The sequence below is a fragment of the Bubalus kerabau genome, chromosome 13 (assembly GCF_029407905.1).
Source record: "Bubalus kerabau isolate K-KA32 ecotype Philippines breed swamp buffalo chromosome 13, PCC_UOA_SB_1v2, whole genome shotgun sequence".
Lineage (NCBI taxonomy): Eukaryota > Metazoa > Chordata > Mammalia > Artiodactyla > Bovidae > Bubalus > Bubalus kerabau.
The window spans coordinates 67,438,452-67,453,554 of NC_073636.1; the positions used below are offsets into that span (position 1 = coordinate 67,438,452).

Consider the following 15,103-nt stretch of genomic DNA (forward strand, 5'->3'; position numbering starts at 1 on the left):
ATTGGAAGGTGGACTCTTAACCACTGGACCACCAGGGCAGTCCCAGCAGCTCCAGTTTAGAGATGGGAATATGAAGTAAAGTGACCCAATGAGGTCATGCCATTATGAAGAGGCAGAGTCAGAAATCAACCCCAGCTCTGATGAACTCCACATTCATGTTCTTTCCAGAGTATGGTGCCCCCCCACCCCCCCGCCCCAACCGAGGGTCACATCTAACTCTTCTCAGGATCCCCTGGGTCCAGCTTTACACATCCCTGAATCCTCCATTTCCTGCAGATCAGAGCTCAAACATCTCAACCCCAACTGCAGGGCCTTTCAGCATCTGCCTATTCATTCCTCCCCTACCCCTGACTCCAGCCACACAGTCACTCAGGGTACTCAGGATACACCCTGAATGAGAGGAGAAACCATTGCTGCACCAGAAATTTTAACAGGGGGAAACGATCGCTTTGCGAAGCGGACGTTAACAAGGACTAGATTGAGTCAGCAGGACAGGTTCAAAATTAAAGTTGCCTGAATATAATAATAACCGGAGAGGCACTCTAATTAGTTTTTTTTTTTTTTTTTTTAATCAAGTTCAACAATCTGCCTGCAGGAATCTGAAAGTGACTCGGGATATCTTAACTCTTTGAGGAAGCGGTGGGTTTTCGGAACATCACGGAAATTCTCACGTGCAGGTTATCCCCTAGAGGGCTTCCCCAGAGCATGAGCTTTCTAATATCATGGTACAGGGTGGGTGTGCATGTACCCCGACTCCTTGGCACACCATCTTGGCCTGCCATACCCTGGCACCTGGTGAAGAAAGGCAGGCTGCTTTAATCTCTCTGGGAGCCAGGTCATGCTCGACAAGTCACGCCACCTCTCTGACCTGTTTTTTCTCATTTGTCAGGACCTAGAGATTGAATTAGTCTATCACTCTGTGTCCCCAGCAGAATCGGGAACAATGCTCTGTGAATCCTTTGACAATCCCCTCAATTAGAGGGCATTTCCTCCCTTTCCCCAAAGGAAATCACTCCAGAATTTTCAAACTGGAAGAGAGTTAAGTGATTATCTCTCTCTTTTCAGGGCTGCTTAACTTGGAGTCCCTGTGGGGTCACAGGTGAGGTATCTGAAATTGGACACAGAATTTTTCGAGGTCAGCTGAGCGGACCCAGCGGGAGGTGGAGCCTGCCGTGACTGCAGGCTCAGAGGATGCTGTACCCTCCAGGGAGTGACAGGAGGAGGATTGTTTTCAGGGGGTGATTGCTAGCGGAGTCTAGAATCGTCCAAGTTTAAGAGTTCTCCCTCTGGCCCATTCCATCCACTTTCCAGGTGGGAGAACTGAGGCCCAAAGTTGTTGGCGGGGGCTGGGGGGTGGGGGGTGGGGGCCGATGACTCAATGACAGAGCCAGACCAGAAGCCAGCTGGGCCTCTGCTGCCCTTGCACGGAGGCTCTGCAAGGCAAGGAGTGGGACCTCTCTGGAATGGGCTGGGGACCCTTGCTCCACGAGGTCCCCATGCCAGCCGTCTTCTGGTTGTTTTTTATTTTTAGAGCTTGGGGATTATCTATGTCACTGGAGGAGTTATCTAGCTAGTGCCTCACCATGCATCTGCTGAGAAAGCATTCATCATTCCTGCACATGTGTCCTTCAGCACCTGTGTGTATGTGTGTGTGCGGCTGTATACCTGAATTTACATAATCTGTGGGTTTTAAGTCTCCCAGCTACGAAAATCAAGTGTTTATCTTGCCTTTTCCACACAAACTCTCTCAAGGTTACCGCATGGTTGATGAAGGGATGCAAGGCTCTAGCTACAAGCCAGCTGGCACGGTGGGGTGGGAAGAGCACTGCTCTGCGGTCTGTAATGAATGACTAGGTCCAGGCGCGACCCACCAGTGGCTGCCAACATCACAAGAGATCAGACATCATACACCTCCTGATGGAAGTGAGTGATACCACCCACAGAGGAGTGCTGCCAAAAAATAAAAACAAAAAAGCCCTGATCTCTTGTTTTGCATTTATAGGAAATACAGGTGACAAGAGGAGCCTATGCAATGACCCCCAAGGGGATGTAATCAATAAATTCAGACTGTGGGAAGTGCTGTAGAATAAATGACCTGTTTCCTTAACAAAAAACTTCCCAGGAAAAGAAAAGAGAGGTGGAGAATCTATAAATTAAGAGAGATTTATTAAGGGACATATCGACAATGGCAATGTATACACCTTATTTGCATCCTGATTCAAACACACTGGGAAAATCTGAACACTGACTGAATATAATATTAAAGGACCATTGTTAAAAATTTTTTAATGCTATTCTGTGGGTTAGTCGCTCAGTCGTGTCCAAGTCTTTACAACCCCATGGACTGCTGCCCCCCAGGCTCCTCTGTCCATGGAATTCTCCAGGCAAGACTACTGGAGTGGGTAGCCATTCCCTTCTCCAGGGCATCTTCCCAACTCAGGGATCGAGCCGGGGTCTCCTGCATTGCAGACAGATTCTTTATCATCTGAGCCACCAGGGAAGCCCAATGTATTCTGGTTGTCCATTAAAAAAAAAAAAAAAAAAAACAGTTTGGATATGACATCTGGGATTAACGCAGGGGCTGAGTGGGAGCATGGAGGTAACTGGGAAGGGGAGGGATGAAGCAGGGCTGGCCAAGTCCTGACTGGTGCAACTGCGTCATGGCCACGTGGCCGTCAGTAGACCATTATCCATGGTAGACAGTTGAAAAATACTTAAAAGGCATCCAAACAACTATCAGGAGAGTTTGCCTCTAGAGAGGGAAGCTAGATGTCTGGTGAATGAGGATGGGGAGAATGACTTCTCAGTGTTTTGTACCACTTGGATTTTATACCATGAGTCTGTTATCCCTTTACAAACATAAACTAATTTTTAAAAAGTCACCCAATTTAAATAACAAACTTCAAAGTGAGGTCTTGATCATACTTTTCATTCAAGAAGTGCCTTTATTTCATTTCCTTCCAAAGAACAGGGGAGGTTCCATCTCCTTATTTGAGGAGAAGGAGGTGTGTGAGTTGGTGCTGCCGGCCAGTGACGGGAAAACTCGTGGATGGGTGTCGCTCCACCCTGAGCACTCACAGGACACACACGATGCACAGGCCTCTGCCCCACATGTCCCTAAACTCTCGGGTATGGGTGTGTGTGTGGGGTGGCCTGTGAGGCAGCTGGGGCCGCAGAGGTGGTGAGCTAAGGAGTTAAGCCCTTAGAGCTGCCAGACAATGTCATTTGAAAACACCAGGTATGAAATATAAATAACAGTCGGCTGCTTTCCTTCAATCCAATTTCTGAGCAGTTGTGTGATCGATCAATTTATAAATCGATCGGCTGTCTAATCCACCTTGGCAGTCTTCTCCGCTGCCACCGCCGCCGCCCTCGCCAGGGTGGGGTCGGCCCCACGACCTCGTCCTCCTCGGCAGGGGAGGGAAGGGACCTCCTCTGGCGTCCACCTGCCTGCCCGGGGAGGGGAGGGGTGTCACTGCAGCTCCGGGAGCAGGCGGAGCACGTTGGCTGAGTAGGGGTTCTGCTGCCTGGTGGCCCCCCGCAGCTGCACAGGGTGGAGGCTGGGGTGGGGAGGCGTGAACTCCTCCGGGCAGTAAAGTTCGTTCAGGAGGAACCAGGTAGAGTCCGGGTCGACCTTCATCAGGTGGAGGAAAACGCTGTGGAGAGATGGAAAAGGAGTGTGGGGGCATGGGGGGGTGGCGGACGGCTGCTGGGCTCCCTGCACCCCCAGAGGCTCTGTACTGGGCTATTTGTGAAAACAACTGATAACCATATCACTTCAAAGAGCAGAACAAAACCCGCTTTAGTTCTGAAGACCATTATGATGGTCACAAAGTCTAACAGAAAGAGAGGTAAAGAGTTTCATTTCCGTTGACAGAGAAAGAAGGAAAGTAATTAGTCTTGAGTGGAACCATATTGACATCAAACAAGCTCTTGGCAAAGAAAGTAGTTAAATTCTTGGCTACAAAGCAGTTTTTAGAAGGAAGGAAATGGATAGGGCCCACCTCCATTACATGGTCCTCTCCGCTCATGGGACCAGTCGGGGGCAGGGACTCCCCTGTCCTGCTTGGGGAGCCTGGGCAACCCTCAACTCGTGGGCCTCAGGTCCTTATCTTTTCCCTCTGGCAAGCTGATGAACTCAGTAGTCGAGGCCTCTGAGAGCCATGGCATTTTGGTGGTCTGGATTCACCCACAAAGAGATCTGATCCAGTTGTTCTCCCGTGGCAGGATCGGCTAAGCCCTGCCCTGAGACCTTTAGCAGATGCCAAGTACTGGTCACGAACATACAACACAAACACAGCAGAAGGGCCCGGGCTACCCATTACCAGACACCCACCACAGGTGAGGTTCTTTATCTTGGTCTGAATTGTGGGGTCACAACCCTTGCCTCTTATCTGCTCACATTTCATTTCTAAACAATGCCCAGGGCCATGGCACTGGGCAACCCAGGTGTAAACTTCTTACGCTCGGCTGACTCAGTGATGTAGAGTCTGGCTTTTCAGTCTTAGGAAGGGTGAGGCCCTTCCCTAGCTGGGTGGCTCTCTTGCAGCCATCATGCCCATCTCAGCACCTGAACCACCTGCACAGAGAGGGCGGCCTTCCCGACCCCCATGCCTAGGTGCTTGCCCCAACTTTTCCTTCTCAGGACACTCTTTCCAGCATTTGTCAACGGCCTATTGACTGACCATCTCCCTTCCTTATAGCACAAGCCCCTGAGGACAGGGATGCCTGTTTGGTTCACTGATGTATCTTGGGTGTTTGGTGTCCACACGGTAAGCACTCAACTAACATTTGATTGAACAGGTTTCATGTTTAATAAGGAAGGGACTTATCACGCTGCCCACTAATGACTTCAGATGGCATCCCTCGCTGAAATAGTTGTTCAATCGCTAACTCATGTCTGACTCTTTGCAACCCCGTGGACTGCAGCACGCCAGGGCTCCCTGTCCCTCACCATCTCCCATAGTTTGTCCAAGTTCATGTTCATTGCATTGGTGATGTCATCCAGTTGTCTCATCCTCTGATGCCCTGTTCTCCTTCTCTGCCCTCAATCTTTTTCAGCACTGGGGTCTTTTACAATCAGTTGGCTGTTTGCATCAGGTGACCAAAATATTAGAGCTGAAATAGCGATATTCTGTAAAATGACCTAAAGAAGAGGTGAATGGCTCACCACTAAGGAAGGATCCACGGATGTCACTAACGGTAGTCACGTTACCACAGACGTCACTAGCTGCGTGACTTATCTTCATCTCAGGTTCCTCCTTTCTGAAAACGGGAGATACACTTCACCCAGGGCTCTGCTGGGGTTTAATTGGGAAAACGCAGATCCGGCCCTACACAGGGCTGCCTGCATGGGGTCCCTGTCTACCAGCTAACAGTGGACAGAATCTGTCTGATGGATCACGTTTGATTCTTGATGACCATTCTGAGAAGCCTCTCCCCTACTACTGCGTGTCGGATAGGAACTTAAACAGTTGTGGCGTGCCTGCTCGGTCATGTCCAAAACGGTTGCTAACTGGTGCTAAATTCTGGCTTTTAATTTTGTTAATCTGAAAAGCCTGTGCCCTTGGGGGACGGGATTCAGGTTTTACTTCAGTGGGCCAGTTGTGCTTCCTTCCTTGGGTATAACAGGTGTGGGCTCAGGTGGCCAGGGAGGCAGGTGGAGGGGGCACTCTGATTTTCTGACCTGTCTAGTGCCTGAAGTTTTCTTTACTCAGGATAATCTTGAGTTTATAACCTCAGCGGTGGCTCCTGGAGAAGTGATTAGAATATTCTAATGCATTGTTTCCACTTCACCGCAGAAAGGAGATGGGGCCTGCGTAGGAGACAATTTTTGTTTAAAAACAAAAATATCTTTGATAATTAGAGTGGCGAGGGAAGTGATGAAAAAATGCACCAAAACTGGGAAGCAGATTTCTATTTACACGTGACACAGCTGACAGTTTTCCCTGGTGCCAAAGGCTGTTAGAATGTAAATGATTTCATTTGATTTTTTTTTTTTCTCCTCCTTCAAGAACTGGAACAATTCTTCAAGCGATAGCATGGGTGCACACTCTCAACTTCAAGGAGTATTTTGATCTGGGCGACACCCAGCCAAGTGGTGCTGCAGCCCAGTTCAGTCATCCCTCTGTTCTGCAAAGCTGAAGTTCATTTTCGGCATCCCTTTTTAACTTGCTAAATTCGGGTGTTATACTCGTTGGCAGGAAAGGAAAAGGAAGGAAACCACTCTCTCTGCCCTTCGAGAACCCTAAGTAAGACACTAACAGGGAAGCAAAGGAAAAATCACGTGCAAAGTTCATCTTCTTCTAGAAGCCAGGGCCAAACTCTTGGAAGAATTATTTTGGGTCTCATTCCTGAGCTCCTAAAGTGATAGAATCCCCAGAATGGCAGGTTGGCAATGCTGGTTTCTTCTCTCTGCATCTGGAAGCAAATTATTTTGCCTCTGTGAACCTGTTTTCCTTTTTCTCCAAAGGAAAATAATCACACTGGCCCCACCCTCCTCACAGGTTTGTTCGGAGGCTCTAAGGAGATGAGGTGCAGGAAAACACTTTGAAGTGTAGGATGAAAACAACTGTTCCTTCCAGAAAGAGTGTGTGTGTCTCAGGAATAATTATCACTACCAACCCCGGCAGGACTGCCACACCATGGAAAATTCTCAGATGCTCTGAAAAGGGCAGAACATTTGTCTTTTGCTTCAGTCATAATTTCCTTCATATTGACTTGGTAGGGGTCCCAATTCTCAGCCACTGGGGTTGTAATCTTGCCCATTATTTTCAGGAAGAAATGAATGCACTGTTCTTTGCCCTCCATGTGCCTGGGGTCGCGAGCAATTACTGCGCCGTGCAACTGTGCCAGGTGCCTGGTAGGCAGAGCTGTGCTCTTTGCTTGGCAAAAGACATGCGACCTGCTGAACTCTAAACACTGACAAATTCTGAACCCAAACCCTCGCTCACTCTGAGGCCCTGGGAGCTGAGCCTGAGACCCAGAAGGTGTTGTCTGACTACTCAGAGGCCCAGCTTTGCTCCAACCTCTAGGATCACCCTGTCCCAGGCCGGGTTCCTGGCCTTTTTGGGGAGAGGGGCACCCAGACAGGGAAAGGCAGAAAGCCAAAGACCCTGAAAGCATCCTTCTGCATAATCGAAAGATGAAAGACAAAGAGGAGACCTCTGCTTTGAATTGATTGGAGTAACTGCCTGGAAAATGTTCCCAATACATCTTGAGACATGGCCGGGATGGCTGGTGAACACGCCAAATGGCCAACTCCATCTTTTTTCAAGCCCAAAGAAAAATACTTTAAAAATAAATATATATGTACACCATTTAACTCCTGCACAAAAATTTCTTTCTCTTACCCCCAGGCCCAAATCGGTGGCTCCAGGGAGCACAGTTATCAAGAGATTATCTGGTCCCCAGAGTTCTGGGAGGCACTCAGCTGGGCTTCCTGCCTCTGAGTGTCCTGAGGCGAGTGATTATCTCTCAATAACCTGTAGGGCCGTGTAGCTTAAATGATAACTTGACTTTAAAAAATTTAGAACTCGCCGTTAGGCAGTTTCTAAGCAACCTCTGTTTCCATGGCAAAGAAGCCTGGTGTTTATACTGATTTTTCACTTAAAATGCGGTTTTATTGAATTTCACTTCATGCAGGCAGCCATTTCCCTGCACTTCAGCCCTATCTACAGTTGACGGGTATCAGTAAGTACCTAATAAACTCCAGACACCAAACCAACAGAAGCAACTCATTCCTTTACGATCAATATCAGGTGCTCTGAGTGACAAAGCCGGGGGTGAGGGCGCCTGGGGGGCTGGGAAATGTGCTGCTGGAATCTGATTGGCTGGGTCTGGTCCCATCTCTGTGTGGTTCACCAAATGTTTACTGGCGCCTGGTCCAGCGCAGGGAGCTGTGTCAGGTGTGTGTGGGACACAAAGATGGGTGGACGAAGGCTCTGGCCTCAGGGCTCCCTGTCTGGTGGGGGAGGACAGACGGACCACAGACACCCACAGTGTGACATGAAGACGGCCAGGCTCAGGTCACGGCTGGGCCGGAGCCGGGGAAGGACTCCTGAGGTGGGGACCCGGCAAGTCTTTCCTGGACATCAGTGAGATTGGTTCTAAGCCCCTTCCAGCTCCAACATGCCCCAGCAGTTCTCAAATCTGGGGGCTGAGTCCTGGGCCTGTCCATCCCAAGTGGGGCAGAACCAAAAAGACACCCTTCTGCTGAAGACACGAATATTATGGAGTGCGTCCTCACCGTCTCGTGCTAGACCACGCTGGCTTCAAGGGGAATTCTAGAAAACCGCTGGCCAATCGAGGCTCGGCAAAGCTAAATAAACCGTAACTGAAATTCAGTGCTCCCAGTTCTCCTGGGTGACAGGCTATTCTTTCTCTGTCAATTACTTGCTTGAGGGATCTGCTGCTCCTTGTCTCCTTCTGGATTTATAAAATGCTCTCATGAGCTGTCTGCATAAATGCCAGTGGTAAAGAACTTGTGGCTCTGGAAGGTTTATTTATTTATTTATTTGGAGCACTGAAAGAAGTTACTCAGGGCGTCTCCTTAGGGACACGACACAGGCTGTCTCAATGTGGCTGCAACTAAACGCAACTGGAGGATAAACTCACTTGTTGGAAAGCAGGCATACTGCAAAGTGATTTTGGCTTCCCTGTGGTTCCCTTTCTGGCAGAACAGCCGCCACGCTCTTCTCTTCTCGGGCCACCTCCTCTCCCATGATTCTGTACCTGCTGACTCAGTACATGCTGACGCTACAAATGAGGCTGTGTGTTTCCTTTTAAATAAACGGATGCTAGGGGTATCCACGTGTTGGAGTCAGCAAAGCAGTGGGGCGATGCTTCCATACTCGGTAATTTACTCTAATGGGTCTAGCTTCATTGGTTAACCAGTATTTCAAGCCTGTCCTTTCTTGCTATTCAATTTAGCTATCTTCCCCTGCACAGAGGCCGTTTTTTTGTTTCTAAATGTTGGAAATGGAGGATTATGACTTGGAGCAACGATTTACTCTCCAAATAAATCCCACCAATTGCCTTTGCAGCTATACATACTCGTTCGACTTAACTATATTTACCTGTTCACAGCCATTCATCTATCGATCGCCAACCCGCACACTCACGCAGAGCCCGGTATTAAAAACATTTTTAAATGCAACCAGGATAGGAATTAAAACCATAAACACTAGTGGAAGCTTACGATGCTAATGCAGTCCCTAAAGTACCACAAGACAAAGTATCATAGTTGCAGTGGAATGACTCTACGGCTTTGTGCATATTTAAAAAGATATGGCACTGAGAGGCCCAATCTGTTACCGACAATTCAAAAATAAGCCAGAGCCGAGAAGGGTTTAAGTCCCACTGGGGCCGGATTTAAAAGCAGTCCTTCCCATCTGGCCAGCTCTCCCGGCTCCAGGCCCCACTGATAGCCCAGATCCCATGATGGCAACGCTGCTGGGCATGGATCTCAAAGTGGCCCTGGCTGTCTGTACTTCCCGGCTGCATGCCGAGTTTCCTGGCCCTCCCTGGAAGATTCACGCCCTTGCAGAAAAAGACATTTTCCTGGTAGCCTACCTGTTTTGCACCCCCTTCCCTGCCACCCTCGAACTCTTTTCCTGAAACCCACGCTTGGGCACCAAGCCAGCAGCCTCCACTGATGGAGCTGTAAGAAACAGCTCTAGGAAATGTTTCTGTATTTACTGCAAGGATGTTAGGAGTCATCAGTCACACAGGTACCTAGTGTTCTTTTCAGATGACCCAGGGGGTGCATTTTCTCAGGGCTCAGTACCAAGGGAGTTCCAGAGGGCTGCCTTCTAAAAGCTTTCTGTTCTGACTTGAGTGATGACTGGAAGTCGCACAGCAGGCGTGTCTCCCTCTCTGCCTCCTGTGTTAGGAAGCCCAGAGCCTGCTGCAGGCTCATCTCTAGCACAGGTGAAGAGCTCCAAGTCTGTGTTTTACAAATGAACCTCAGCCCTGGCTTCCACTTTGTTTCCCCTCTTCTTATTTTTCCTTTAAAAAATGTCTTCAGTTCTTATTTACCTTGTTGCATACACTTCAGTTTGTAAGATACTCAAGGTCTTTTTTGGAATAAGGAGGAAGTTTAAATAATGATAATGAATACTACTGATTGACTTTTTACTTTGGGCTGACATTTTGTGCTACAGACTAATATACATGACTTTGCTAAATCTTTGTAATAATTTTATCACACAGAAAAAAAAAGATATGCTTATTCTAGTCTTGTAGATGAGGAAACTGAGACTTCCAGAAGGAAATTAATTTGCCCAAGGTGATACCACTGCTAAGCAGTCATGTGAGGCCAACTCTACCGTGGTCTTCACCTTTGAACTCTCAGCACAGTATCTGGCGAATAAGAGACTCTAAAGCATCTTTTGAATAAATAAATATATAATAAGACAATTGAGGCCATGTCCCTGGCTACTTCACTTGGCACTGAGATTGTCAACATTCATTCCTGCTTCTTAGGTGTTCAAGACAGACCTCATGCCCTGCAAAGGGATGAAATGACCACTCTGTAGTCGGCCAAGGTTTCTGATATCTGAAATCCACTTGGTGCAGGCTGTCCAGCTACCAGGCTCGATCTCCCGTCATGAGCATCATAGTTCCCGACCCATATGGCACATATGAGTGTGCATGCAGGCCCCACACTGGGCTTTTCCACTGGGTGGTAGAATGGATGACCCTGGCAGATTATCAGTCATGTGACAACACCGAGAAAGCAGGGGAAGGATTGGTAGCATTTGATTTAATTGGTGGCACAGAGGTCCCTGCCTTCTGATCTGAAACCCAGCAACCCACTTCGTTTGTAATTTGCATGGCAGATGTCTCTTATCTCTGACACCAGGAAATCATGCCTATATCCACACAGTGAACAGCTTCAGATCTGAGTGCATTTTTAGAACAATGAGACTTGAAAAGCAGCAGTGCCTGCCAAAAGATGGATAATAGGAAAGCTAACTACTGGGTCTGGATTTGTCCACTATTAATCAAATATCAAAAAGGAAAATATTAGAAGTGCCCTCATTTCCATGCTGGGTGTAGTCTGAGGGGGAAACAGCTCGGCAGCCCAAGCTCAAACACATTGCCCACACCATTTAAGGGGGTGAGCTGCTAATTTCAAGCTCAGCTGAACTAACGGATCACCTCTGTGGCTGCTGATCCATTCAAATATAATAAGCCCACATGTGGGTAAAGAGGAGTTGGGGCTCTGACGGGGATGAAATGAACAAGCCTCTGCCAGTCTGAGTTCGTCCAGGGTTTGAGGCAGTGGCTGCATCTTTGATGGGCTGAGATCCTACTGCTAGAAAGAATGCGGGGAAGTCAGTCAGTAAATGAACATTCAAACTTGGTCCTGGCTGCTCGAGCAAAAGTGGTAAGGGAAAGGTTTAACAACTAACATGAAAAAGATCTTTCAGGGACTTCCCTGGAGGTACAGTGGTTACGATTCTGCACTTCCACTGCAGTGGGCACAGGTTCAGTCCCTAGTTCAGGAACCAAGATCCTGCATGCTTCGAGGTGCAGTCAAGATAAATAAATAAAATAAAAAATACCTTAAAAAAGATCCTTCTGAGGTGAATACCCCGTTTCAGATTTCAGTCAAGATGAAGCAGGCTTCCAAGAAAAATACCATGCCCAAGGGTATACATGTATGTGTAACAAATACACAACATATCATATATTTGGCAAATTATATATCTCCCCACATGGATGATTCCCTGGTGTCTCAGATGGTAAAGAGTCTGCCTATAACACAGGAGACCTTGGTTTGATCCCTGGGTCAGGAAGATCCCCTGGAGAAGGCAATGGCTACCCACTCCAGTATTCTTGCCTGGAGAATTCCATTGACAGAGGAGCCTGGTGGGCTACAGTCTATGGGATCACAGAAGAGTCAGACATGATTGAGCGACTAACGCTTTCCACACAGGTGTGCACATACAAACAAATGTAACTCCAGAATGGGAGCACCATGAGGGCACAGGCCTTCTCTCTCCTGCTCCCCTCTAGTTTTCATGCCTGGAACAGTGCCAGGCATGGAGTAGCTACTCAGTCAATCAGCAGCATGAATGATTGCTGAGTAGAGTCTTACACACTAATGCTAAGCATCGGTGTGACATGTCGGGAGGAAGCTGTTATCACCAAATCCGGTTTACAGGGAAAGGAGATGAGGGGCGAGGAAACGAAGCCACCCGCTCAAGGTCGCAGAGCTAGGAAGATGTGAACCTGGGTTTGCCTGCGTTCGGGACTGCAGCCCTGGGCCTGTCTACACAATGTCCAGGAGAAGGAGATGGGGAGGCTCTCTCCCTTTCCCACCACACGCATCAAGAACCACAGCATCCCACACCTGCCCAACCAGGAGGTGTACCAGCTGGTCACTAACTGCTGGCACCCTGCACCCCCGCCTGGCACCTCAGGGTGACAGGTGGAGTTAGGACTGTGGGGGTGGAAACCGGGCGGCCTGAAAGCACTGTCCCTCCCTTGCTGGGCATGGACTTCCAAGTTTGAAAAAACAGATATTGCCCAGTTCTAGTTCTGTTTAGCCTGAGGGTGGGAGACTGACTGGATGATGTATGCAAAAGACAGGGAACCTCAGAGGCTGCTCGGAGAGAGGCCTGAGGAGTGTGGTTTTAATGGAGCTGAATTGAACCAGGTTGAGAGCAGGTACTGAATGGAAGGAAAAACACAGGAATTTGGGGGAATGCGTGCTCATCTCAGATTCCTTTCATGTAGGAGAAGGAAAAGCTCCGTGGCCAGAAAGGCACAGAACCGTGGAGGCCCACTGCATGCCAGGAGGTGCCTCAAAGGCCACTGGGGCCACTGGGGAATTGATGTCAGTTAAGTTCTCCAAGGCTGAGATGGGGGCGTGGCTGACAGAACGTGTTATTTTGTACTCCAGTGCTTATTCTCAGGGACTGGGCCTTATTTATAGCTCCTGACATGCTGACCCCTCCTCCCACACCCCAAACATGGTTTTCTCATTTGTTATCCACTGAAATCACTTAACTAGGTGAACTCTGGGAGAGTTGGTATTTTTTCTTGCACAGCCAGTTAACAGTGACACCTGGTGGTAACAAACAGCAAGATTATACCCCTACTTCTACCGCCCACCCCCATGCCCCCCATCCCGCCCCCTCCCCCCAACCAAGCTGCAAGATTTATGTTCCTCCTTACAAGGCACATTCGCTAGATAAAAGCATTAAACTGGAATGGCATCTCCGTTCTTAGCATTTATGGCCTTGGTTATATCAACCACCCCCTGATCAATTTCCATTTCTAGAGTTTACAGCCGGGATGTAAAAGCCTGCCACAAAGGCTATATTTAATATGACAAATTAAAAAAGCAAACACAGGCTTGGTCATTCTTTGGAGCCAGGAGGAGCAAACAGGAGGAAGGAAAAATCCAACCATGAATACACGCAAAGGGGAACTCGCCTGGAGCTGCTGAGTCTGCCTCCATCCCCACATGAGGCAGGCCGCCCTGCCGAGGTCTCACCGAACCCCCACCTGCCAGACCTACAGACACAGCTGCTCCTCCATCTCCTTTCTGCGTTGGGGTGGGGGTGGGCTCAGAGCAGCCACCTGCCCTCCCAGGTGTCCTCACCAGCCCCGCCACAGCCCAGCCAGTCACCTGCCCGGTGCCTGCCGGGAAGTCACTGCTCTGGAGGGAGCTGGGGCGTCTCTGAATGGCTCTAGTCTGTACTAGTTCTCTTGAATACGGAGCTGAGGGTGGAGTTTTTGTAACCCTCTGGTTACAGAACTCCCCTGTGGGCGCTGGCAAAGAACACACCACCTTTTCTTCTCCCCCAAGTGGGTAGGGGTGTCACTGACAGTTGTTGGGGGGGAACACTGAGGGGCAGGAGTGGAAGCAGGGGGCTGGGGTGAGGCTTCTGCAGGGGATCGTAAAGAGATGAGGGTGCCTGGCCTGGCAGCTTGGAGGTAAGGAGAAGCAGACAGTGTTAAGAGAGATATCGCAAGTTAGATAGACAGGCCTCACTTCTGGAACGGATGCGGCGTGTGAAGGAAAGAGGAGAATTAAGGACAAACAACCGGATGGATGTGCGGCCATTTGCTGAGCTGGGGCCTGTGTCTTACTCAGGGGACCTCGTTCGTTAGTCCCTGGAGGTCTGACTGCTTTCATACTCGCTGGCCCCCCCTTCTCCCTGTCTTTGCTCTGCAATCAGACTCACAAAGGGACCAGGTTGCCTATTGTCTCACGCTTCTTCTCCCATTTAGAGAGCTTATTAATTTCTGAATCAAGATGCCAAATCAGCTCCGGATCAAGGACAACACAGGTATTTTTCTCCCCTGACTTCAAAATAAGTTTGCAGATGATGCGTTCATGAAGCAATCAACCTTGTACTTCCTCCCCGCCTGGCCCGCCCGGCAGAAGGAGGTCATCTGACTCAACCCTGAGTGGAATGCAGTGGAGCAAACAAAAGGCACCGTGATCAGGCTGGCAGCAACCTCCTCCTTCCCCACCTGCCTCCTCCCGAGGCACCTGGAATTCCAGCTCAAGAGTCAGCAAGGTCCAGTTTGGGTTTGATTGCTTTCAGTGGCAAAAAAAAAAAAAAAAGAAAATTAGAAATGAAAAGATAATGAATTGTGAATATTAGCCTGTTTGATGGGTCTGAATTTGAAGGACAGCTATGGGGAGGGTGGAGGAAAAGTAGAATGAGATGGAAGATGAGAAAAACCAGACCTTTCAGACTCTCAATCGTAGCAGACACCCAGAAGAATCTGCTTCCAGATGGATCCGTCATGTTCGTGAGTTTTACTTTAAATCAGAGCACAATTAGCTTCAGGGACTCTGCCTGGGGGAGGACGATTTTCATCTTTAAGGAACGAGAATGTCTGGGGACAAGAAGCTGGTTGAGATGCGCCCCTGTGCTCGAGAAACCATGACTGATTCTGGGCCTAGAGGATGTGACAGGAAAGGGACAGAAAGAAAAAAGGAGACTGGGAAAATCAAGAGCAGAAAACTGCAAAGGATAATAAATCAATTCAAAGAGATATTTCCATCACTCCCAGAGAGTGCAAGGTTTATAAGGGAGCAAGTGGGCTTTCCTCACTCACAGACAGAGAGCAG

At 48.8% G+C, this 15,103-nt stretch overlaps 1 protein-coding gene across 5 annotated transcripts in view; it reads right to left on the minus strand.

Annotated features, from left to right (window-relative positions):
- Positions 1–2,922: 2,922 nt before the first annotated feature.
- The window catches only part of TTI1 (TELO2 interacting protein 1), a 41,841-nt gene continuing 29,660 nt past the window's right edge, over positions 2,923–15,103 (minus strand). For 2 of the 5 annotated variants that reach the window (XM_055545011.1, XM_055545012.1), the window contains one exon: positions 2,923–3,656. In XM_055545011.1, coding sequence (XP_055400986.1) covers positions 3,473–3,656 — 184 coding nt within the window. In that variant the 3' untranslated portion in view covers positions 2,923–3,472. Of the gene's footprint in view, positions 3,657–5,170; positions 5,266–5,813; positions 6,421–13,260; positions 14,564–15,103 lie in introns of those variants that run through there. The other 3 variants (XM_055545013.1, XM_055545014.1, XM_055545016.1) reach the window with 3 other exon arrangements.